A 25,478-nucleotide genomic window follows, 5' to 3' on the forward strand; every position below is an offset into this window, starting at 1 on the left:
CTGTGCTTGGGGCACCCTGCGCAGGGACGTCGGGCTGCCAGGGGAAGCACAAAAGTGGTTCCAGCGCTCCTGAGTGGCTGCAAAGGTGGGATCAAAGTCTAGGAGCTGACGGACACGAGGCTGCTTTCCCCAGCACTGCCGGGCCTGAGAGGGTTGAGATGGCAGCTTGACGGCTTGGAAAATAGGCTGAGATGAAGGAATATCAATACGGAGAGCGAGCTGTTCCTGCCGAACAGCCCCGGGGCAGCTAACGTGAAATGCTGGTTGTCTCGGAGGAGTTGACAGGTGTCTGCATCAGGCATCCTGCTAATTAAGCACCGTCATGAGTCACAGGGCTGAGGGATGAAGGAGCTGGGAAGGAGCTCAGCCGGAGCAGGTATGGCCAGAGGGGATCTCTGCAGGACCTCCCTGCCCGCCGGGGGTGGACTGGTGCATGCATGATTTGCCGGCTGGTGGATACACAGTCATGGGGCGGGTGGGTCATTTGGGAGCTGGGGATCAGCTTTGAGAAGAGCAGAGCAAGCCGTCCCACCGGGTGTCTGTCCTCCCCCATTGTGGCTGTGTGTCCTTCCCTGGCTCCCATGTGCTGGCACTGATGTCCAGACCAATCTCCTGTCACCGACCTGGCAGGGTCCCCCAGAGCATCTCCCACACACATAGCTCCCAGCACCCATCCCATCAAACCTCCTCCCAAATCAAGGTGTGCATCACTGCCAGTGTGACAGGCTGAGGAAATGAGGGCATCCCCAGACTTGTCTCTCTCCTGATCCCCTTCAAGAAGATCCTCTTCTTACTGAAATGAGCAGTGGTGCTGCCAGCCCAGTGAGGCCTCTGCCAGAAAATTCCCAGGAACATGAGCATGGTGGGGTGGAGGAAGGGGCTGCTTGCCCCTTTGTGGACACTGGTGATCCAGAGTGGGCCGGTAGCAGCAGGCAGAGGGTAAAAGCTGTCCTGGTAGACAGCAAAGTGCCTTTCTTTCTGGGCAGAACTGGGAGTGAAGGAAGGCTGCCACCCGGATGATGGCCCCTGTGCCACCCTGTGTCCCTTCCCCGTGTTCCTCTCCAGCACATTTTGCTGCTGCCCTTCGTGCCTCTGCAGCTGCGATCCCTTGAAAAATGGCTCTATTCATTACCCATTTTAATTCCACCCTGGATCCCCAGAGCTCTGCAGACACAGTTTGTTATCCTGGCTGTCAAGAAGCTTAAAGAGCTGCTGATGCCTCCTGGAAAACTTTGACAAACCCTCTGGTCAGACCCAGTGCTGCTCCCCAGCCCGGCTGCTCAGCCTTTCTGCTCCTGAGGCTGGATTAGCAAAGATGTCTATGAGGATGGGAGGAGGGAAAAAACCCCATTGCTGCCATCTGGACAGAGCGGATCCCTCCTGCTGCCCATGCCCGTCAGGGGGATATCCTGGGACTGTCTGGGCAGAGCAGAGCTGCAGTTTGGCTGTGAGGGTCCCCAAAGCCTGTACTTGGATTCCAGGCTGTTTTCTGGGCCAGTCAAATTTCACTGCCTAAAAACCTTTGGGCTGAGGCTACTGGGTTTCTCTCATCCCTGCGTGTTCAGTGCAAGGGGTTTAAAGTGGGGTTGCAGGTTCTGGGGGGTTCCTTTTCTAAAAATTTTTCCACCTGTGGGTGATAACCAAGGGAGGTGACGGGGCTTGACTCCTGCACTGTGCAGAACTCTACCTTTTAGCAGAGTTTTTTAGCAACCAAAAGTTGCAAAGTGTTGAAAAATCGTGAATATTTCGGATTGGTTTTTGTCCCTCACCACTCAGACTGGCAGAGCAGAGCAGAAGAGCCTCCCCACCTCTTCAGGCTCTCTGCAGTGACCTAATCCTCTCCCAGTTAGCTTCTGGTTTTGACAAAGTAGTTATCAGGCTGCTTTTAGAGGACAGGATGCCCCTCAATCTCTCTGGTAACACAGGCAAAGTGCCCCAGCACCCCAGGAACAGTTTGTCTCCCAATGTAATTTTGGTCGGAGTTGGGTAAGAAGCGCCGAGCCAGCGTTTAGCGCCAGGAGAAGGAGCCGGACGAACCTCTCTGCCCTCACTGCTGGGATTTGGCTCCAGCTGCCTCCGGAGCCATCCTCTGCCTCCAGCCCTTCCTCCCAGCACCCTGCGGAGCTCGGAGCTCGGGAGTGCTTTTGAGGTGCCACTCAAGCCGCTGTCCTCGGGGCACGGGCAGGCTGTCAGCCCGCGGGGGCTGGCGGGGAGGGGGTGAGGATGCGCAGGGAGGCTGGGGATGAACCGAGCAATCGAAGCCCCATGGGAGGCAGGATAAAAGGCCAAGCTTCCTGAGATAACGAGGGTCTCTCTGCGGGGGTGAGGTGCCCAGACATGGGGGAAAGCCATGTGAGTGACAAGCGTGTCCCAGTGCCCGCTGGGCGTGGTGTCGAATGAGCCATCGGAGCAGCCACGGGAGCTCTGCGGGTCACTGGGAGCCTGAGGCTGTTTCCCACCCAATACAAACCCGGGATCTCCCCTGCCAGCTCCCTCCCGACCCTGTGCTGGGCCCTGCCATGGGGGGGGTCTTGGATTTTCTTTCTGTCTTCTCTCAGGGCTGGACCCTCCTTGCTGAATCCGGAGGGGGCTGGCAGTGCACTCTCAGCCCGTTCTTTTCTCAGCTCCACCACCTTGGTTCCCCTTGCCACTGGATGTATGTGGACAAATCCATCTTCCAGCAAAAATAAATCGCTCCAGTTTCCTACCCCAGAGGCACACGGGAATGGTAGCACCGGCCCAGGGGTCGCTGCTGCTGCGTCACTCAGTCCTGCTCTGGGGAGGGAGAATTCATCCCTCTCTTTTTGCCTCTGCAGCAGGAGACAGCAGCCATGGGACCAAGGTGCCCGGGCACCAGCCTTGGGAGAGAGTGGATTTAAAAGCAGTGGTGGGAGATACAGCCTGAATATCTCTCCCTTCTTTTTTATTCCTTTAAGAGGTTTTGCTGTCTCGGTAACTCCCGTGAGAGACAGCAGCAGCAGCCTCTTTGGATGTGAATACCTGACAAGTTTTTAATGTGAAAGGAATTCACTACATTTAGTCTCTTGGAAGAAGGGAAAAAAAGAAAAGGAGAAGTGTTTCTTTCAGTCTGGGGGAAGCTATCCAAATCCCAGCCACTTCCCTGCCGGCAGAGCTTGATGTCTTCTCTGTCCTGAAAGCTTTTAAGTCTGGCCCCATGTGTGTCCCTGCACAAACAAGAGGTGGGAGAATGGCAGGCACTGATGCTGTGCCCTGGGGGAACAGGCCTGTTCTCAGCTCCTGGAAATGGAGGCTGGTGAGGTCTGGATGGGGAGATAAGTGAGAAGAAAACCTTGCTGTCCAAGTTGCAGGGACATCATCTCTGCTCTCAGGTGGGCTCTGAGTGAGGTGCGAGCATTGAGATGCTGAGGGTGCTGAGGGGAGTGCAGCTCTGCTGTTGAACCCAACCAAATCACCCTTTTCCTTCTCCATTTTCCTCCCTACTCTCACTGGAGCCTCTGAAGGTCCATTTTCTTCTCTATTTTGGTGCTTGAGACTCGCCTGTGCCTCATGCTCTCCTTCCATGTCCTCTCCCAAAGTGTCCTGTGCTGCTCTCCACAGCCTTGGGATTCAGTTCCTCCTGTCAGACAGGGCAAGGAGCTCCTGTGTGTTTGTAGGCACACACACCTGCTGGGATCTTGCAGAGGAGGCCTACATGTGTGCCTGCACAAGGTGACCGCACACCTCCCTTCACAGATGGGGCAACTCCCAGACTCCCACGGTGTGTCCCTGTCTAAAGGACAAAGTATCCCCGTGTTGAGAGCTGGTGGGGCTAAAGGTCTGGCTGGCTGCACCCAGGCGAACCTGGCTGGGCAAACCATCTGGCACCGATTGCCCCCGTGTGGCAGCACACGGTGGGGTCCCGGTGGACCAGAACCACTTAGAGCTCCTTCTCCTAATGGGGAGGTCTGGATAGATCCACTCCTTGTCGTTTCCATCCCAAAGGTCTCTTCTGCAATCTGTGGATGTCCCGATGACGGACACTGTATTTATTCCTGCTGATTTTTACAAAGGTCCCTCCCTGACGGGGAGATGATGGAGCATTTCCTTAGGGCCTACCCAAACACAGGCCAGGGGAGAGGCAGGGTGCCCCGGTGGCACTACTGTCTCCGGGAAGGGACTCTGTGGCTGGCATGGTGAGAGGGAAAAGTACGGGAAGGTTACAAGAGTGGATAATACTGAGTGCGCTTAAAAAAGACAAACGACCACTTCTAGCCTGTAATTAATATTTTTATACGTTTTTTATTATTATTTTTCTTCCCTTTGCAATTCTACTTTTAGGCGGAGCGGATGCGGTGCCAGGGGGAAGATGCTGAATGGACACCTCCGGGGAACGAAGTCCCGCCGTGGGGTGCAGGGGAGCGGTGGGCGAGGACGCCCAGGTGGGTGCGAGCCCCTCCTCGCCCCGAAGCCCCTGGCGGTCGCCTCCGCTCGGTGAGCGCGGTGAGAGCCCCCCGGTCCCTCCCTGGCGGCATCGCCCCTTTAAGGGCGGCCGGGGGGCGGGGCCTCCCGCGCCTCTCCCCGCCCCCTTTCCCCACCTCGGGCGCCCCCTGGAGGCGGCGCTCGCGGGCGCGCCCCCGCCTCCCCTCCCCTCCTTTCCCTGGCGCCGCCGGTGCGGGGCGTGCGCGCGTGCGCGCGGCGGGGGCGCGCGCGGCGGGCGGCGTTCCGTCGGGGCCCCGCGCCCCGTCCCATTCATGCGGGGCAGCGGCGGCGGCGGCGGCGCGAGCGAGGCGGGCGCGGAGCCCCGGGCGGCGGCGGCGGCGGCGGCGGCGGCGGGGGGAGGCGGGCGCGGAGGAGGAGGAGGGGACGGAGGAGAAGGAGGCGGTGGCGGCGGAGAAGGCGGCGGCGGCGGCCCGGCGGGCGGCTTGGTGTGGAATGCAATTATGGCTGGCACGGCGGAGGCGAGCGGGGACCGGAGCCGTGAGTAACCCGGTTGCAACTTTCGGGCGCGGCGCGGCGTGCCCGATGGGTCGGTTCGTTAAAAATAACGCGGATTTGGCTTTATTGCCCCCCTAAAAAATTTGGCTTTATTGCCACCGCGGCGACGGCGCGGGGCTGGCCCGGGCAGGGCACGGCGGCCCCGTCGGGGGGCGCGGAGGGGCCGCGGCGGCCGGGCAGGGCTGGGCCGGGCAGGGCCGGCGCCGCGCTGCTGCCGCCGGGACCAGCCCGCATTGCGCCCGGCGGCTCCGGGAGCCGCCTCCCGCGGGGGGACAAAACCGCGCCGGGACCGAGCCTCTTTCTTTATCCACCGCAAGCCCCGCATGGGTCTCGTAGCGGCGTGTGCCCGGGACCGGGCAGGTACGGGCTGGACGGGCTGAGGGCCGCCTCCCCGCTTGGAGCTGCTCGGGCCGGGGCGCTCCCGCGGGGAGCCGGTGCCAGCGGTGCCTCCCTGTCCGGTGTAGCGGCGGGGCTTGGCCGCCTCCCTCCTTCCCTCCTTCCCTCCCTCCCCGCTGCACCCGCCCGCCCCGGCTCTCGGCGGCGTTCGCTGCCCCAGCCCCGCCGCCCACCCGGGTCCGGCACTGCTGGGGACGTGAACGGGGTTCAGCCTTTCCCGTGCTCGCCGCCTTGGATCACGCATCCGCCCTGCCCTGCATCCTCGCTGCCATCCCCGCATTGTGCTGCCCCACATCCTCGCTGTCATCCCTGTGTCCGCGCTGCCCCGTATCCCCGCTGCCATCCCCGCATTGTGCTATCCCATATCCATTCACGCGTTCTCGCTGCTTTACATCTCCGCATCCCGCCGGGGCGCGGTGAGCGGCATCCGGGCTGGGCTCGTCCCGAAGCCCACAGCGCCGCCGTTCCCTCCGCGTTCCCCGTTCCCCAGCTGCCGGCGGGGAGGTGCCGAGGGTGCCCTGCGGGATGGGATGGGATAGGGTGGGATGGGATAGGGTGGGATGGCTGCCGTCGCCCTCGTTATGATCGCTACTATTGTGATCGCGCTGTAGTTTGGCAGCGCCAGCGCTGGGCACCTCCGAGCGAGGCGTGGGAGGCTGCGGTACCTGTGTGCGGGGCTGCGCCGGTGCGCGCCTCCCGCCGCCGATATGAACGTGGAAGGTGGCGAATAAAGCCGGCTGCGCGCTCGGTGTCCCTTAGCCCCTTCCCATTCTTGCCCAGCGAACACACACGGCAGCTTCGGCGTGCGATCGGGGAGGGATTTGCAAAATCTCTGGGGCATGCTGAAATAAATCCCGAAATCCCGCAATCCCTTCTCCTCCCTTGTCTTCCTTGCGGGAAAATTCTTCCTTCTGCCTCTGGCCGAGCGCCGGGGTAGGGGGAGCCAGGGGAGGGGGACTGGTGTGTAAACAGGGCTTAACATGAAGGTCACTGGTTAAAGAGGAGACGGATGGGAGAGAAAAGACAGGCATTAACCTCACTTGTTAGCTCCCCCCTGGCTCCTGCTTGGGGAGGACAAAACAAAAGCAGAACCTGCTAACGGGGGGATGAATATTCATGATCCTTCTCGTATGCTCCGGGACACGGAGGGGAGAAAAGTTGGGCAGATGAGCTGCCTCCCGAAGCTGCTTTTCCTCCAGCTTCCGAGAAAATCCCTTTTTGCTGAGCGAGAGCTGTGTCGGGGGGAATTACCAGCCTTTTGCTGGATTTCTTTTTTTTCATTTTTTATTTTTTTCTTTTCTTTCGTGTGCGGCTTCAAGAAGTAAAAAAAAAGGAGAAAAAAAAGAGGAGCCGAGGCTATTGACTACATCAAAGGTTATCCATTTGAAAACACCATTTTCCTCTGAACAGCGGCTAATTGCTTCCTGAACAATCCCAGGGTCTTTTGTATATACTCAGTGGGTAAAATGAGTGACTCGATGTCTCTCTCTCAAGACACTGGTGACCGAACAGGGCGGAAAGGTGGAGAAGCCAAGGAAAAGCAGTGGGGCAGATGCCTCTGGGAGGATGCATGGATAATTTCTTAAGTGGCTGCAAGGAGGAAAGGTTTTTTTTTTCTTCTTCCCGCTCGCCGCCGAGTGATCCGCTGGTGCCGGTGGATGCCGGTGCCGGCAGCGGCGTGGCGACACGGGGCCGTAAGGAAGGCTGGTAAGGAAGTTTGGATTCAAAATACCCGATCATACGTGTGATCTGGTGCTCCCCATCCGCCTGCGGCTTTGGCTGCCTGTGCCGCTCCTCCGAGAGAGGCAAGCCTGGATGCGCTCGCTGCTCCCGAGGGGCTGCGGGGAGGCAGCGCCGGGGGCTGGCTGGCTCCTGCTCCGTTGGATGGCTGGGCTTTTCTGCAGCTGCTATCCTGAAGATTAAAGTTTTGGCGACGTTGCTTTTGTTAGCGTGGTGATAGCGGCGTCGGGGAGACTTTTCCCCTCTTGGCTTATTTTTTTTTAATAGAAGCATCGGATTTGGAGCAGAGCGCAGGCATCCGCCTCCGTGCAGGCTCGGGTTGCGCACGGAGCTGCGGAGCGGAGTCCTTGTGCTCCGTCACACAAAGCCCTTTCCCTGAGCGAGGCAGTGCCCTGCGAGAGATAAACAAACTCCTCCGAACTCCGCTGGAGACGGGGCCGAGGGCCATGCCGGCGGCTCCCGGGGAGTGCTGTTTCACCGGGGCTTTGCGCAGCCGAAATGGAAGAGGGTAATAAAGCGGCGCTGCTGCGTGCTGGCAGGGCTGCCTCCCCTCCTCCATGGCGGCGGCAGCCGAGGCTGGCCCCTGCCCTGCTCCCTGCGTGTCAGTGTCACGCCAGGCCGGTTATTTCCGTGGATTCGCTGCGTTTGACTTGTGCTGAACAAAGCGAAGGATCTGGCCCTGGGATCGGACTTAAATGAAGGGAGCTCGGATGTGTTTATTCTCTAGGCTGAGTGTGGGTCAGGGCCTTTGTTGCTGCCTGCCTTGCTCCTGGCTGCAGCGCTCGCTGCGCCGAGAGCCGGACCCGGCCCTGAGCTGGGAATTTCCGAGCAGCGGAGACTGGTGCTGCCGTGCTGGCGACACCGGCTCCCTGCAAACCGGGGGAGCATTACCTGTATCGGGCTTCTGCTAAGTCCCACTGGGCTTTGTTGTAATTGCCTTTCTGTGTAGGGTGTTTTGGTGCCTTGGTCTTCAGTGACAAGTCAGTCATGGTTTTTGGCACCTCTGACTCAATGGAAGGGGAGCCTTGAAAGAGCCAGCATAGCAGAGGTGCAGCCATGTCTCTGTGCAGCGATGGGAGGGTGGGCGTGGGTCACTCCAATGCCCAGATGCCATCCTCACTGCCTGCAAGCTTGGATTTTTCATTGATCTGAGCAGGTGGAATGTATGTATTGAGAACCTGGGTTGTTGTCTCTGATCTGTGAATGTCTCCTTCAAGTTATGTTCTTAAGTAGTTGTGTGCTATATGGATGAAACTAGTGAGTAGAGAGTTCCTGGCCAGGGTTTGACCGGGGAATGGCTTGGTGAGGTATCTTGTGTGTAGAGGAAGGCCCAAAGGCCGGGAATTATGGGTGATGTGGAGCTTGGTTCAGCATGGACCATGACTCCTTATCTTTCCTGAGTTTGGATTGGGGCCCCTTTTCCCATCAAGGTGCTGCGTACCATGGCTTCATGCAAAATGAGAAGGAGCAAGTGTTTGCCACCATCCAGTAGTGAGGTGGCTGGTTTGGCTTTAAACTGGAGACAACCAGCTTCTTCTCTGGCTGTAGCCTGGGAAGTGTCCCATGCGATGCTGTGGGGAACATCCCACTACAGATATGTGGTACTTGGTGAGAACACGTGTGCTCTGACACCGCCCCTGATCCACAGCCTCATCCATGCCCTCTTAGTCTTCCCCAGGGTGCAGCATGGAAGCCATGTAGATACCCCAATATGGTCTTCCTGCTATGCTTGGAAGTCCCATTTGAGCAAACCTCTTGTCCATCATGGAGGAGAAAAGCTCCAGCCAGTAAATAAGTTTTGATGGTTTCAGTGCCAGACATGGGCAGTCCTGGCTCTTCTGCCCTGCACTCGGCCTGTGGTGTAGCCAAACACACACCTTCCCTTGGGTTTGTCAGAGCGTGGCCAGGCACAGAAAGGTGTCCTTGTTTGCCTTGCTTCCCTGAGCACTCTGCGGCTGCCTCCAGCCCTTGTTCTGTGTGGAAACCACCATTTAAAAACCTGAATGAAAAACATTTCAAAGTTTATTTTCCCTTTAGGCTTGGCACACCTTCTCTTTGTTGCTGGTATGCCGAGATGTTTGAGTCTGGAAGAAAACTACACATCCAGATCGTCAGGCTCACACTCCACAAGTGTTTTTGCTTCTTTCTGCTCTGAAGTTGCCTTGGATGGTGCCAGATGGACTATTTTGGGTCACTTCTTTGTCCCTATGGTGTCTTGGTGTAATGAGGGCCAAATCCACCCCTGCCCTGTGGGCTGCTGTGTGCTGGTCTGTGCCCCGGGGCAGAGACCCTCGTGAGCTGCCTGAAGCACAGAGATTTTTGTATTGCTGGGGTCAACTCAGGGCCTGGTGCGAGCCAGGGTGTGATATCCTCTTTGCTCCTTGAGCTGAGATTGTGAGGGATTTTACTAGAGAAAGTGCCTGAGGTGAGAACATGCCAGGGGTGCCAGGGACAGGCTGCTTGGCTCTGGGGGATATGCTATGCAGGGACCGTCTCTTCCTCCTCTCTCCTCCTCCTCACTGGCAGCCTGCAGATCGGCCCTGGGGCTCGCTGCCCACCTCCCCATCCCGAGCATCCCGCAATCTGCCGGCCAACTTGGCACAGAGACCCGGGAGCACTGGTAATCCAATTTGGGCAGTTTAGCTGCACTTTGCTCTCCGTGCTGCTGGCCGGAGCTCGGGAGCTTTAATCCAGCTAATGACCCCGGCTTCAGCAACCACAACCATTTGCTTGATGCAGTTTTCCTTGCTGTCGGCGATGGAGAACAGGGGCTGAGGCTGTTTCCGAGTCCTGTCCGTGGTGTCAGGGACAGTTTCCAGGTGTAGGTACGTGTAATGACCAGAGGGTGAGGGCAGCGTGGAGGGACACTGCAATCCCCGTTTTCTCTTTGGGAGATTTCTCCTTCCCTCTTCCCATTTTTCACCTTCTCTCCCTCTTTTTCTGGTAAAGATAAGCCTTTCTTCCGGAGTTATTTTGCAACATAGTATTTTCAGAAAGGCAAAGCCAAGAAAAATAAAAGCCTCTCTCTTCATTGGGTTGCCTACTGTTTAATGTACAAAATACAGGGGTGGTAATTGCATTAAAACATATATAATTATACTGGAGGGAGGAAAAAAAATTCCTGCTAATTGCACGTGTGTTTTGAACTGATAAATGTTGAGTGATTCTTCATGTTTTCTTGGGAGTTTGGAGGAGCAGAGATGCAGTCTGGCATGTGAGGGGTTGGGAGCAGGGCTGGTTTCCCAAAATCGTTGGGAAGCTTGGATGCTCTGAGCACCTCTGGGGCAACATCAGTGTTGGGGGCCCAATCCTTTGTGGATCCACATCTGATGCTACCCCCATCCAGGCAAGTCTTGGTGTCATTGTAGGAGCTCTGTGAGTCCTTTTGCTTTATGTGCTTAGTTAAACAACTGTTTGTGTGTCAAAATATTCAGGCTCTCTTGCAGAAGCAAATTCTTGGCAAGAGAAGAGGCAGATTCCTGTATTAGGGGGAGAAATTTCCCGTGTGATGTAGCCCCACATGCAAGGGCTGTCCCCCCACTTTACCATGGTGTTGGCATGAGGGGGTGCTGCTGGGGGGTGGGGGGGGGAAGAAGGATGGTCGCGCTCGTTTCAAGTGACACGATGTGAAAACCACATTTCCTTCTGCAAATGCCGACCCCGTCAGAGCTGCTGATAACATCGCAGGTAATTATAATGGCAGTAAGTTGTTTGCTTTGTGCATGTGGTCAGGCTTTGTGTACGGCTGTTTGCTTCGCTCTTCCTGTGCAGACTGTTAGTTTCAACAGGGGAAGAGGAAAACCCAAAAATATTTTAAGAGGAGTTTAAAAATAATCTTGGAGCTTGGCTGGTGGGCAGGATATTTCACAGGACCGTGTTCCCTGTTGGTCCGTGTCCAGCTTTGTGGCCCTCGGAAGGCTTTGCTGGATGGTGTTAAGTCCTGTCTTGTCATTTTGGCTAGCCTGAGGGCTTGCTGCTGGGCTCTGGGAGCTGGAGTGAGATGGGAGTCTGCCCTGGGATTTGACTTTTGCACTGGGTAGGTCTGGCTGCCCTGTAGCAGAGCAGTGTCGGAGCCGGGGCGCGAGCCCCAGCTTACAGCTGCCACGGCCTCTGTAAAACATTGAAATCTGTTCCCCAGCGTTGCATTCCCTCCACCCCCATCTGCTTCTCCATGGTTTTTATTCCTAGAAGTGTTGGCATGCTGGCAGGGTCCCTGCCTGCCCACTGCTGCTTATCTCCATGTCCGGCTCCTGGATGGCTGCTTCCTTTCTAGAGTCAAGGGGGGGCTCTCCCGTCTCTGGCGGGACCAGAGTCGGCCCGATGAGCCCTGCTGAAGTCAAGAACCTGTTTTTCAGGCTGATGTCATCGGGAAGAAATGGGGGAGGAGGAAGGCAGGAAGGCAGCGCCGTTTCCGAAGGAGAGCTGCTGCCGAGCCCCATGACGCTGCCAGCAGCCCCGGCTTCCACGGCTCCCACTGTTATTCCTTATCAGCATGGCCGAGGTGCCCGTGGGGCTGCTGGCACATGCGGGACAGGTCCTGCTCTGCATAGCCTCGTGCCTGCGTGGGAGAGAGCTGGGAGGGAGGGATGCGACTGTGCCAGGGGAGTGTGTCAGCTCCCAGCAGAGCAGGATATCTCTTGGCCTGCTGGCTGTGCCTTGTATGGCTCCCTGGCCCTCCGTGGGGTGATGGCACTTGCTGGAGCTGCCATCCAGCCACTTTGATTAGCAGAAAGTGGGTTTTTGGCAGAGATGCTTGGACAGCCCTCCCAGCAGGGGTGAGCAACCGCCTCCTCTCGGTTTTGCACTGAAGGAGACGATCCATTATGCTGATGCCTGTTGGAATCTCAGCCCCTCGTGCATGGTGACAGGCCATAGTAGCAAGGCTGATGCCTGTGTCCAACATGGCTTGGGGCTGCAGCTGAGATCTGCAGGAAAAGAAGCAGCCTTGCTCTGCCCTCCCTGCCAGCTAGCAGCTCTTGGGCTGCACCCATGCTTTGATGTGTGCTCTGCCCAGGTCTGGTGGGTGAGACCCCCTTGCTGTGGGAAATTGGGATGGGATGTGCTGTGTTGGCACTGCCCATAGGAAAGCAGAGTGTGGGCACTGCACCTCCATGGCCATGGAGATGCCTGTTAATATCAGAGGCTCTTTGCCCATAGTGCTGTGAATGAAGCCTCTTTCGGACTCTCAGAACAGGTTCCCCTGTGGTGGTGTTGCTGTGGGGGGACTTTTGGGCTCTTCCTTTTCTGCTCTCTGCCTGTCCCATTGCCAGGTGAGGCTTTGCTATCTCTCTGGGTGTCTCACTTCTCCTGGGTCAGCTTCACCTTGGGCAAATAAAACATGGGGCTGTGCTGAGCTGGGAACTCCACAGAGGAAGCAAAACTGGGACTGAGCCATTTCCAGCTGTGGTTCTTGGGGCAGCATAACTGAAACAGCAGAGGGGGAAGGATGGGAGGTTGATAGGGGAAGAAAAGGCACACATGGCTTGGGAAAGCTCGTTTGGAGAAGTTTTGTGGTTGTTTTAATCAGAGCTAATGTGGTGGCAGTTGTGCTTGGCTCGCCACGGGACAGCACAAGTTCTGGTGTCAGCAAGGGGCCAGGCGGAAGCATGGGAATTTCAGTTTAGCTGGGATTAAACCAACCCCAGAATGACCTCCCTTTGCTGGAGTAGAGGGGGTCCAGCAACCAGGAATCCTCCTGTGGCAGTGCTGCATTGCAAAGAGGGAGCTCTGCGGATTCCCTCTGAGATTTGGGGGAAGCACTGGTGCCAGAGAGGTGAAAATGCAGCTTGGAGAGCTGGGCTGGAAGAGCAGAATTGATCTGGGCAGGGTAAGATCATGGCTTGTGTTTGTGGCTGCCCTGGCCCAGTGAGGGATGTGGAGCAGCAGGCTGGGAAGTGAGGAGTGATGCATTATGCCCCAGGGAATGAGATCAGACAAGGGAAGGATGCTGATGGCCAAAAGATCTCTCGCTGGACTTCTCTGCTGTTGAGAGACCTTGCTTGTGGGTGATCTTCTGGTCTCTGCAGGTCCAGCTGGACCAAGGTGATCTCTGCCAGCAGGGCAGGTTTTTGGGATATTTATGTGGGGCAGTGGACTGATGAGATGTCAGAATCAGAGTCTGGGAGTGCATGGGCCAAAGCCAAAGGAGAAGGTGGCCTTCAGGGAATGTGGTCTGTATTTCTTTGCTCTTGAGCTGGGGTGAGATGTTATTAATTGGTCCTGATTGAGGTGACAAAGTTCACATCAGTCTGGTGTTTGAAGCCTTGAGCTGACCTGGGTGTTGATAGTAGGAAGCCACAGTGCCATGGCTGGTGTCCTGGTGCCTTGGATCAGGGTCAGTCAGTCCAGGTCTGTGTACTCCTCTCTTGGCTGCAGGGAGCACAAGGGAAGGTGGGGTGCACTCTCCTCCTGGGAAGTCCAGATCCAGCATGTGGGCTGCAAACAGAAGGGCCCTCGGCAGCCCTTGTAGGGTCCCTGTATGGACTGTGATACCCAGGTGAGTTGTGGGAATAAGGCAAAAGACAGCCACTGACCCTCACTTCTGGTGTAGCTGGACAGAGCTGGGAAATATGTGTAGGGCCTTGGTCCATGCCCGGTTTCTGTGGCAGGGATAAGCAGTGCTGGCAGGACCTGCTGAGACTGCCCTCGTGTGCCTCTCTGCCTCGGGATGTTGTGGTTGCGGGGAGCCTGGGTTTCCATATCGGAAATGCTTGTGAGCCCTTTTTGGAAGGGCTCTCTGCAGGGCAGCCTGCAGTCTCTTGGTGGTGAGAGCACGTAGTGGCTCCAGAGCTGTTCTGGAGTTCAAGCTGTTCTTGGCGTGACATGACTTCTTGCAGAGGACCAGAGAAGGGGAATTGCGCACTTGAGAAATGCTATTTAATTTCCTCACTGCTTGTTCTTTGATGCCCCTTTTTGCTGAGGGTCAAGCTTCATGAGCCCTTGGGCAGTAGATGGCTGCTTCTTCTTGTCACATTTCTCAGGACAAAAGAGGTTGAATTTTTTTCCCAGAAGATCCTTGCAGGGCAGGAATGGAAGCTGGGGTAGATGGCAGGGCAGGATGGGCTCCTCAGCCCCTGCTTGGGGGAATGGCAGGAACCTGGGAGGAAACTGAAGATTCTGAAGATATTCTTGATTGGGTGATAGTAATGGAGATTGAGGCACTGGGGCAGCTTCAGAGCCTGCCATTGATTTCATCAGGGTGTGGTTTGAGCCAGGGATAAGGTTTTTAATGATTTAACTCACAGGCTAGGGAGGGACCGAAGTCAAATAGTTTTCAATGACTGTATGCAGTGAAGGAAGGAGTTAAAGTTTAGCCCTGTTACAGCACTTGCATATGTAGCAGCTCTGACTTGTACCACCACCAGGCTTTCCTCATTGTTGCAAGGCTTTTCCCAGGCAGATGAACCTAAAAATACACCAGCTCTATGGTGAGGCTGCCTCTCCTGTGGCCCAAAGGCTTTTCTCTTCCCTGGATAATCTCCCCTCTCTCCCCTTTGCTAATTACTGGCAACTCAGAGCTGGTCCCTTCTCGACTCTTTCTTATTGCTGAGAGCAGTAAGTGACTTGGAGGAATTACAGGTAAAGGCCCATTAGATGCCATTTCCCCTTCTGTGGGTCGGTTACTTGGGGGTTTTCAATCCCATGCTTTCTCTCCTCCAACCTCTCTTGCAAAAGTGCAAGGCTGTAAAGCTCTTGGTGTGCTTTGCTGGGAGTGAACCTGCTGGGGTCCTGTTGATGGAAGGGCAGGGATGGCAGGCGGGTCTGTGAGTGCCAGATATGCACCTCTGTGCTTGTCTGCATGTTTTAAACCCTGTCTGCGGGTGTTCCCATGAGAGCTGCTGCTTTGTAGGCTAGTGCTGACTCTTGGACTTGCTGCCCGGATGAGTGGAGAGCTGGTCCTTAATGCTCTGTCCAGTCTTTGCCTTTTAAGGTTAGTTTTTCCATCCCAGTACTCCTGCTTTGTGCTATCAAAAGTGATGATTGTTTTCCCAAAGTGTGATCTCCCATCCCAAACACAGGTTTTTGGGCATATTGCAGGACCGGGGAGCTCTCAGCCTCGGGGGATGAGTGCTGCTGCCCCTTGCCACCTCTCCAGCAGCCAGCAACTGGGGCAGTGGCATCTGTGGGGCACGTCCATGGCTTGTTGCTGAAAGGCTTGTTGGAAGCTGGGATGTGTGAGTGTTGGCTGTGCTGAGGTGGGTGACCCCCATCCAAGTCTTGCAGCGGCTGCAACCATCTCAACGTGGCCAGTTTGAGGTGAAACCGTGAGCAAATGTCCTTTCCAGTGGGGAATGAAAGGGGTTGGGGCAGATTTGGCTCTTGTGCTGGCTTTGTTTCTGATGGCAGGTTTCCTGCTATAAATAGATGTGTGTATATATATATATATATATATATATACGTGTGTGTGTGTGTGGAAATCAAAACATCAAAACATGAGCCTGTGGTGCTGTCTGGCTGGTGGTGTGGCCCCACTGTGGGGTGAGCCCTAGGGATGCTCAGTGCTGCAGATGCTCTGCACTGCATCACTTGCTGCCCAGAAGCACTGCAGGGCGTGTTTGCAGTCCCACTCTCCCAGTTGGCACACATGCATCCGGGCTGGGGTGTATTATTTTATTGCTGCCTGTTTCAGGGCAGGGCTCGGCTCCAGGGTATCTGCCTGGGGTTTTCCGTGCCTTTGGACTGCACTGGAGGTGTTTGTGCTGCAGGTCTTGCTTCTCGGTGGTGGCAGTCGTATGGTGGCCCTGGACTGCGTCCCCCCAGGGGAAGGTGCTACTTGACTGCAGCCCCAGGGGATTTGGGTGCCCTGTGGTTTAAAGAATGTACCAGTAGAGGAGCTGCCCTGCCTTAGCTGCACTGTGACCTCTCCATGGGACTTGGAGGCTCTGTGACAGCAGGGAGATGCCCTTTGGCTGCTGCTCCCATGGGCAGGGAGCAGGGGCTGTGCCACCACCCATATTCCAGTGCAGAGCTGCCTGCACTGTGGTGGGCTTGAGCCCTGCTTTAGTTCAATCCAAAGTTCAGGAACCCGTATCACTGAATCCTGAAGAAAGTAGACAAACTAGCTATTTGTGCTGTTTAATTTTTATTAATTGCTGCTGATGGTTTTGAGCAGGACTGGACGAAACCACCACTGGTGTCAGGTCACTAGGACGAGATGTTGCTGCTGTAGTATATTTAGGAGCAGAAGTCTCTGAGGAGCTCTGCAGAGTGTCATCTCTCAGCTCGCCCCAGCTCTGCCTCACTTTGCTCTCGTTCCAACTTCTGATTTGCAGTTCCCTACGTTAATTTGGGAATCTCCTGTTGGGCTTTCTAGCCCTGGTTTGTGGCAGCAGCTCGACCTCTAGTTCTCTCACCCACTTCCTGAAATAGAAGCAATGAATCACAGAAATGCACCAAGAAAGCATGTTCCCTGTCGTGCTCTCTCGTCCTGGCAGGAGATGCTCTGGTTGGCATCCCCACGCTGCACCAATCTCCCACTGTCACCTTCCCCATCTTCCCCATTCCTTCTCTCCTTGGCATGTCACTGACACATGAATTTGGTGTCGGTGCTGGTCTCCTTGCCAGGCAGCCACTATGCTGTTCCTGAGGGGCTCAGCTGCATGGGAGCAGTGGCTTGGTGACAACTGTGCCAGTTTCTTGGGGTGGGAAACCACTTTCTGGTTTCTGTCAGGAAACCCCAGTGTCTGCAGCTGCTGGGCTGTGGCTTTCTGGGCTAACCAGTGGGTTTGTGCTGACAGCGCCACTCGGTCCCCCATCAATGTGGTTTGGGGCTAATAAGCTCTGATCCGGGGTGCTCGTGGTTATTGTCTTACCAACAAGCTCAGAAAAATGAAGATTCTGGGCAGTGTCAGTGTCTTCTGGGAGTGCTCTTGCTCTGACAGTGTTGTGGCTACCTACTCCTTGCTGAGTGGCTCCCAGTGTTGAAAAGGTGTTAGGAATGGGTGATTGAGACCATAGGGATGATTTCCAGGGCTGGTGCTTTGGTTGTCTCCACACCCATGGAGCTTTGTGGCACCTGGATTTGGTCTCAGTGTTGCTTATGTGCTGTTGTCCAAATATCCCTTGAGACTGTTACCTTGGAGGTGGATGTGTTGGGAAGTCAGAGAGAGCAGGGTGCAGAGCATGTGGGCAGAGGCAGATCTGCAGAGAGGGTTTGGAAGTGGTGCAGAAGCTTTTCCCAATGTAGCTGGGGCCCAGTGGAGCTGGCAGGGCTGCAGGGGTGGGTAGGGCTGGGCTTGCCCTGCAAAAGGAGAGGGGAGGTCTTTTTGGGAGTTGGAGAAGGGGAAAAAAGTTTCTCCCTTTCCTTAGACCTCTCCCAGTCTGGCTCTGTGGCTTGGGAGGGGAGCAGCAGAAGCGAAGGATGCCGTGTGGAATGTTGGGGTACCCGTTTGGCTCACTGCTGGCTCAGTGATGATGCAGCCCCCCAAGGTTTGCACGTGGCCTAGCTGGTGGGTCCCACAGCCCTGCCAGGAGCAGGGTGCTGAGGCTGGGGCAGCGTTCAGCCCCACACAGCCCTGCTGATACGGCAGCTGGCTGCCCTCTGACACCCTGCCTTGCCCGGACTGGGATCTGGCGGAGCTGCCAGTCACCGCGGGCCATATATCCTACCTGTGCCACTCCCTGCTGGGGATCCTCTCAGAGGTTATCCTGGGCTGAGTCAGAGATGGACGATAAGGAGAGGGAGGAGAGAGAGAGGCTCTCCTCCTCCTCCACTGCCTTTTGAAGCGGCTTATCTGCTCTGGCTGGGAAACTGAGCTGGTGTCCCAGCCGTGGACCTTGGTCCCAGCTGGGGTGGATGGGCTGTGTGCTGCCAGGGGGGTTTGCACAACCCCAGGTTAGTCCAGGGGTGCTTGTGCCTGTGTGGGGAGGGGGGATGGAGAAGACAGGGATGGGGTGTGACAGTGGGGCCGCTGAACTGATGCAGAGAGCAGAGCTGTGCATTGGTTTCCTGTGGCCATCCCCTCTCCACTGCCAGGATACCCCACTGGTGTGGGGGTATTTGGCTGGCTCCCCACTGCTTTGCTGCTCCATGCTGGTGAGCCCCAGCTGTGGCACAGCAGCAGGCAGAGCATTCCATTCCCCCTGTGTGTGCCCCCTTGTTCCTCTGGAGCCTCTCAAACCAACTGCCTCATGTCTGGCCCTGTGTTTTCTAATGCACAGAAATGCCAGAAGGACAGGCTTGTCCTTGCCATGCCTGCTTGCTCCCTCCAGCCCTTTCTGCTCATGACCCTCATGGCAGGCAGGTGGCAGGATGTGGGGCAACATGCTGGGGCTCTTGGCTCTCTCTCAGCTCCTTTAAAAGGTGCTTCTGCGATCCTCCTCTGTGCAGGGGCTTGGGCTGTGTGTGCTGCTAACTGGGATTTTGCATCCGTTCCCAGCACCGCCGTGGAGTGGGATTGGGGCAGCAGGCCAGGGTCTCTTCTGTCTGCTAGAAAAATGTGAAGCAGCAGAGTCTGCTGGGTGGGATGGAAAACGCTTGAGACTGTGCAGGAAAGCCTCCTAACCCCACTTTTCTTGTCTTTCTACCTCTAGGGCTGACTGGACTGGCCGTGCCCACGATGCCCTGAATGCTGAGTGCAGCGGAAGCAGAGGAGACTGTGTCCCGTTAGCTCCTCCTCCCTCCCTCATCCCTTTAGTTTGGGTTTGTTTCTATTTATTTTGTGGCTGGGTTTGGGCATGGCCTTGGCTGGATGTGAGGCTACTGCAATGTGGCTCCTTTGGCTCAAGCACCACTTGTCCATCCACATTTGGACCTTGCTGCTCTTGGGGAGCACCTGGCTACCGCTGGCGGAAGGCAGCCCCAAATCTCCCTTTAGGACTTTCCCGGTTACAGACTGGAGCTTGACGCACTTGGTGGTCCACAACAAAACCGGGGAGGTCTACGTGGGGGCTGTCAATCGGATCTACAAGCTCTCCAATAACCTCACACTCCTGCGGACCCACGTGACGGGGCCCGTGGAGGACAATGAGAAGTGTTACCCTCCGCCCAGTGTCCAGTCCTGCCCACATGGGCTGGTCACCACCAACAACGTGAACAAACTGCTGCTGGTGGACTACTCGGGGAATCGGCTGATTGCCTGCGGCAGTGCCTCCCAGGGGATTTGCCAGTTCCTGCGGCTGGATGACCTCTTCAAGCTGGGTGAGCCCCACCACCGCAAGGAGCACTACCTCTCCAGTGTCAATGAGTCGGGCACCATGTCTGGTGTCATCATCGAGGTGCTGAATGGGCAGAACAAGCTCTTTATTGGGACGCCCATTGATGGGAAGTCCGAGTACTTCCCCACCCTCTCCAGCCGCAAGCTGATGGCCAATGAGGAGAACGCAGAGATGTTTGGCTTTGTCTACCAGGATGAGTTTGTCTCCTCGCAGCTCAAAATCCCCTCGGATACACTCTCCAAGTTCCCCACCTTTGATATCTACTACATCTACAGCTTCAGCAGCGAGCAGTTTGTTTACTACCTGACCCTGCAGCTGGACACCCAGCTCACCTCTCCTGACTCCACTGGGGAGCAGTTTTTCACCTCCAAGATCGTCCGCCTCTGTGTGGATGACCCCAAGTTCTACTCCTACGTGGAATTTCCCATTGGCTGCGTGCAGGACGGCATCGAGTACCGCCTGATCCAGGACGCCTACCTGACCAAGCCTGGCAAGGCTTTGGCCAAGTACCTGGGCATCTCAGAGCAGGAGGATATCCTCTTCACCATCTTCTCCCAGGGCCAGAAAAATAGGGTTAAGCCTCCCAAGGAGTCTGTGCTCTGCCTCTTCACGTTGAAGAAGATCAAGGATAAAATCAAGGAGCGTATCCAGTCATGCTACAGAGGGGAAGGGAAACTCTCTCTGCCCTGGCTCTTGAATAAGGAGCTGGGCTGCATCAACTCGGTAAGTTCCTACCTGTCTTTACGCAAGCCAGACTGTTTCTGGCTTCTGGTGGTGGTCTCTGGCTGGACCTTTCCCAGTGCTTTGACCTGAGCTGTGTTTTCCCAGTGGGAAGGACTGGTGCCATTGGGGCAGGGTGCTCAGTTTGCCTGGTAGCATTCCTTGAGGAAATCACAGCTTTGTGATGGGTCAGCTCTCTGGATTTGGGGTGCAGCAGTGCCCGTGGAGAGCCTCAAAGAAGGGGCCCCATGCCGACAGAGGGGCCTGTTTCTGATGTCCCTGCCCTGTGGATTTGGGCAGTGTCAGTGAGTTGGGCTGGGATGGTGGGATGCTCAGGCCTCAGGGCAGCTCTGCTGTGGAGTCCCTTGCAGATGGCACGTGTGGGTTTGTGAGTGTTGTGTCTCCTGGGACTTGGCAGTGGCCAAGCAGAAGGTGTTGGAAGCAGCAGGATGTGTGGGACAGGGAGCACTGACCTGATGGAGGGAGGTGGGGAGGCTGGTGGTCCCAGCAGAAGTTGGTTAGATGTTCAGCATGGAGGGACCACATCCTCTCCATGGGGTGCTGGGAGAGCACAAGGTGCTGTCAGAGGTGGCTTTTGAGAGTGGCCAATGCAAACTGTCATCCAGAGGTGCAGGAGGTGAGTGCTGCTATCCTAGAGAAGTGATTCCCAAGTGAGGGAGCACTCCCCTCTGTCCCCAGAGAGGTGTTTTCCTGCTTGGTTCTCACCCAGGTGCATCTGCATCCCTGCTGGTGTCTCACCTGCTCAGTGTGGGACCTCTGAGTGGTGGTGGGCAGGGGACCTCCCTGCTTGGCTCTCTGGTTTGTTTTCTCATTGAGCATTGAACTGTGACTGCATTCTTTTCTGGGCAATGTTATAAACCACAAGTAGTTGCAGGAGGCTACAACTCCATGTGATGGAGAGGTCGTAGGCTGAATAGTCCCCAAGTAGGGTCAGATACAGGGCTGAGGCAGGCTTGGGGTGCTGCTGTGTGTGTTTGGGAGGGTCTGGTGGAGGTCCTGACCCACCTGCTATCACCCACCTGCCCCAAGCCCCCAGCCCTGCTCAAGCAGGGATTTGGGTGCAGGCAGGTAGGCAGGGGTGTCCCTGTGGAGCAGCCCTGCCTTCTCTCCCACCGTCCTCACTGCTGCTCTGGAGGAGACAGCTAACAGCTGCCTGACAAAGTAAAGGGTTTGCTGTCAAGAGCGCTGGGCTCGCAAATCAGATTTTGGCTTTGAACTAATTCAATTTTGCTGGAAAATGATGAAATCGTTACACGGCTGCCTGTTGGGTCGCGCAGCTGCTGGCTCGGCGGCGGAGCTGCTCACTGCTGCCTCCCGCACTCCCGGCTCTCCTCTCCCAGTGCCCCACTAACGCCACGTCCCCTGGGCTTGGGGAGGCTGCTCTGCCCCCCTGCACTCTGGGGATGGTTTTAAACTCTGAGGGTCCTGGGATTGCTAACTGGTGGCCAGCCCCTGGGAGTAAGTGGATCTCAAAGTACTCTCTGGGTCCTGCAGATGTGGCTCTTGTGGGGTGGAAGGATGTGTGTCGTGATGGGGAGGCTCCTGCTTTTGTATGGGTTAGGCTGGGGAGTGATACCCTCCCCCAGGGGAGCCAGGTCGTGCTTTCTGTCCCAGTCCTTCTCCAGCTGCCAGGCAGAGTGGGGCAAGACATGACTGGATCGTGAGTCAAGCCGTCAGCTCCTTGCTGTGTTAGGCACAGGCCAAACCAGACCACTTGAAGCATGTACCCTCTTTCTGGCAGGAATTTCTGTGCCCCTAAACAGAATAAAGCCACCTCTGGGGTGAGTCATGGCAGTGGCAGATTTCTTGGTGGTGAGGACTGGCCAGAAAATAAAGGGCATGCTGGCTTTTTTATTTTGAAGGAGGCAAAATGTAATTGCTCAAGTCAGTAGTTGCTTGGAATTTACACCCCATCCATATGGAAAATGTGCAAGGAGCTCTCTTGCTCTGCTCTTTCATGGCAGTAAGGGGCTGAGGCTGGTCTATTCTGGAGGAGGTTTTGCCAGCACTGCACTCCCAGACCTCGAGCAGTGCAGGGCCAAGGGATGCTCATCCCCAGCACTGCAGGGTAGCTCTGATTCTCCAGAGCTGGTGCTGGAGCTGGGAGGAGAGGCTGCCAGGCAGCTCAGGAGATGTCAGTGATGCCTCACCAACACTGGTGAGTGGAGCGAATTCCTCCCTCCCATTTCTCTCTCCCTCCCTCTGGGATCCAGTGATCTGGAAGTGGGAAGGGGAGTGAAGCTGGCTCTGCAGGGAGGCTCCTCGCACTGGTGCACTCAGACCTGAGCATGGACTTCCAAAAGCAGCAGAGGCATCTTGTGGAAGCACCCAGGCCATTTCCCTGTGCCAGCCCTGTTGCCTAAATTGCCCCTGAACCTCTCCAGAGGCTTTGCTGCTCCCAGTGTTTCACTGAGAGGGGCTTGGTGTTGTATAGCCAGGCTCTTTTCTTCTCCTGTGCAGTGCAGGGCTGGGAAGTCTTTGTGCCTGTGGCCAGATGTGCTCAGTGCAGCTGCCCAGTGCTCCTGTCCCCAAACTGGGGGGAGCAAGGGCTGGGGAAGGGCAGTGGGCTGAAGCTGGAGTGCAGAGGTTGCAGCAGGGAGTTCCTGGAGCCCTTGACTCCCGGGCTGGCAGTGTGGGCAGAGCCAGTGTCTGGAGCCAGCAGGATGTGGGCATCAGCTTTCCCTGTGCTACCCCAGGGAGAAAATGAGTTTTGACTCCTCAGTAAGGCTTGCTGCCCAGCTTGCTGGCACAGGGCAATGGCTGGTGACAAACTGGCTGAAAGTGGGCCAGGATAAGCCAAATCCTTTCCGGGGCAGCCAGAGAAATGCAGGTGGTAACAAACTGTACCACACTGGGATTATTCCTGAGCAGCGATTAATGCACAAAAAGCCTGGCATCCCAGCCTGGCACTTAGTACCAGCCTCCTGTAACCTCCTCCCTGGCTCTTTGCATCCCTCCACATCCTCCATCGCAGGCTCTGGAGGTGCACAGAGGGATGGGGTGAGCCTATAATGGTGTTAACTGGCGAATTACTGGCTAATTAATAATGCTGAGTGATGCGAGCCTTGTCGTGCTGTCTGCTCCCTCATTGCTTTCGTAAGTGGGCTTGAAGGGAGGCAATGAGACAAGGCACATCAGGAGACACCCGCTCCTGCTCGCTTGGTGCTGTGGGCCTGCTTCCCCGCTCCTTCAGGTCCCTTTCCCCAGGAAATCTGAATTTCCTGACCCTGTTGTGGGGAGGCAAAAAGTAGTGCTGGGAGAGAGAAGACTGCTGTGCTGTGCAGATAGCAGCCTGGGGTGTCTGAGCCAGGGGCAATAGAGAGGGGTGCCAAAGGAAAGCATGGAAATAAAAACAAGATAAAAATAATTAAAAAAACAGCCCAAGAACCCCCAAAAGAAACACTCCCCCTTGCAATGGGCTGAAGGTCCCTGCAAAAACCCATGCAAATGCAAATGTGAGAGTGGGCAGATCCCAACGCCTCCTGCAGATCCCAGTGTCTCCTGCAGATCCCAGCATCCGCAGGCTGAAACGCTCCAAGGTCACTGGCCCTCGCGTGCTGTGGTGCGTGTCGGTCCCTGCCAGCACCGGCTGGGGGACAGCTGTCCCTCTGTCCATCCTTCCCTCCGTCCCTCTGCCTTGCCTCTCCCCACAGCCCGCATCTGCCAGAGATGTCAGTGGGTTCCGTAACCCCGGCACTGCCGCCCTTGGCCCGACCTCTCTGTGCTGCCAGCGCTTCCCTAACGAGGCAGTTTGCTGTTAATGAGCTAATTGTTGGCGTAATTATTTATCGAGGTGGTGTCAGCATGGCGGCGGCGGGAGCTCCTCGGTCCCAGAGCGCAGCTGTATTTGTCATCTCCCAGAGAGTATGTTGAGACAAAGCAGAGAGCAGTAAACACCATAAACATCTCTCCTCTTGCATATTCAGCAGCCGCGCGGGTGGGGAAGCTGCAGATTGAACTCAGAGAGAGCAGAATCTGCACTCGGGAGTGCCAGGGCTTGTGGCATTGCCCTTAACCCTTCTGCTACTGCAGATGGCTGGGTGGAAGGTGCTGGGGTTTGTTTGGGCTGTGGGTGACAGAAGTTTTTTTCCCAGCAAAGCACCTGAGAAATCCCGGATATTTGGATGGGAGCTGTGTATTGGCTGGAACATCTCTCGCATCTCACTCTGTGATTAGGAAGATGATTTTCTAGGATCTGCTCTTTTAAAATTCCTAGCCTCATAATGCAGAGGAGGACACTTAGTATGTGTGTTGGGCAATGGATAGGAGAGGGCAAGGCTGGCATTCAGAGGATGAGTGGGGAGGTTGTGATTTCCCTTCCCTCTTTTTCCTGTGGTTGCAGAGACGCGTGGTGCCCCATGTTTCTGTTTTGGAGATCCCCGCATCTCTCATGACTGGCTATAGGAGTTCCCCCAGTTTGGGGAAGGATGAGCAACAGTCAGGCGGGGAAGGGAGTTGATCTTTGTCTGTACATTAACTCAGCACCCAAACCCCAAAGTCAGAGTGACTGAGGGAGCAGCCCAGCATCCCTGAAGTGCCTGGGGAGGCTGAATGTGACTGGTCCTTCCCTGTTGGAAGGCTAGCACAGCACTGAGTTCCTGCTGCAGCAGGGACTGGGACCACTGGTCTTGGAGCCGAATGGTGGCACGGTGAGGAGGGCGAGCAGCCTTGCCATGGCTGTGGGAGGCTGATGCCATTGTAGCTGCGAGTGTATTGTGCTGGGGCATGGAAAAGTGCTGTGTTTTCTCCCCTCCACATGGGTGACTGTGGGTTGTTGGTGGGAGCCGGTCCGGGCTGATCCTCACTTCCCAGGCAGCGATGAGTGGGAATTACAGAGCTCTGTGCTGCCCTTGCGTACGTGGAGCTCAGCATTTTCCCATATGCTCCATGCACATGCGGTATGGATTTAAAACCCCTTGGGGACTGGCATGCATTTGGAGCCTGCTGCTTGCCAAAAAACCTCTCTCCCCTTTAAATTCAAAATTATATAAGGAACCTTGTGAAGCGGAAGAATCCCGTGACCGGAGCAGGCTGTCTCCCTGTCAGCTGTGCCTGCCTTGCCGCTCTACCCTCCTGCACCCAGGCTCGCTGCCACCCTTGGGGATTTGGCAAAGCCCTTCACTGCCTGGGACAGAACAGGGATTTTGCTGGTGCTGTGTGACCTCGTGAGGCTGTTGCCTCGTGGGGGAACACTGAGAGGCCCATGTGCCCCCCAGGCCTGACAGCCATGGCCAGGGTCTGTTGTTCCGCTCAGCAGGTCAGGGTGAGGATGCTCGAGGCAGGGGTGAGTGCTGTGGAGCTGGTCCTGGTCCCACTGCCCTGCCTGCAACTCAACTTTTACAGGGGTCATCCCTCTGCCTTTGCGTTGCCCATCCTTGGACTGTCCTTGCTGGAGGTCCCTGCTGTCATGGCCTTGAGAGTAGAGAGAGGCCAGTGCAGCCCTGCTTCTGCCTCTCCCTGGGCAGAGCTTGCAAAAGCTTCTCCCAGAT

The 25,478-nt window shown here is 56.2% G+C and overlaps 1 protein-coding gene across 4 annotated transcripts in view; it reads left to right on the top strand.

The window, feature by feature from the left end:
• Nucleotides 1-4,321: 4,321 nt before the first annotated feature.
• PLXNA1 (plexin A1) overlaps nt 4,322-25,478 on the top strand; it is a 112,531-nt gene continuing 91,374 nt past the window's right edge. For 3 of the 4 annotated variants that reach the window (XM_069028447.1, XM_069028449.1, XM_069028451.1), the window contains exons 1-2: nt 4,836-4,938; nt 18,625-19,971. In XM_069028447.1, the coding sequence (XP_068884548.1) occupies nt 18,769-19,971 (1,203 nt within the window). In that variant the 5' untranslated portion in view covers nt 4,836-4,938; nt 18,625-18,768. Of the gene's footprint in view, nt 4,401-4,835; nt 4,939-18,624; nt 19,972-25,478 lie in introns of those variants that run through there. The other variant, XM_069028448.1, reaches the window with a different exon arrangement.

Source organism: Aphelocoma coerulescens, chromosome 12 (genome assembly GCF_041296385.1).
Source record: "Aphelocoma coerulescens isolate FSJ_1873_10779 chromosome 12, UR_Acoe_1.0, whole genome shotgun sequence".
NCBI classification, from domain to species: Eukaryota; Metazoa; Chordata; class Aves; order Passeriformes; family Corvidae; genus Aphelocoma; species Aphelocoma coerulescens.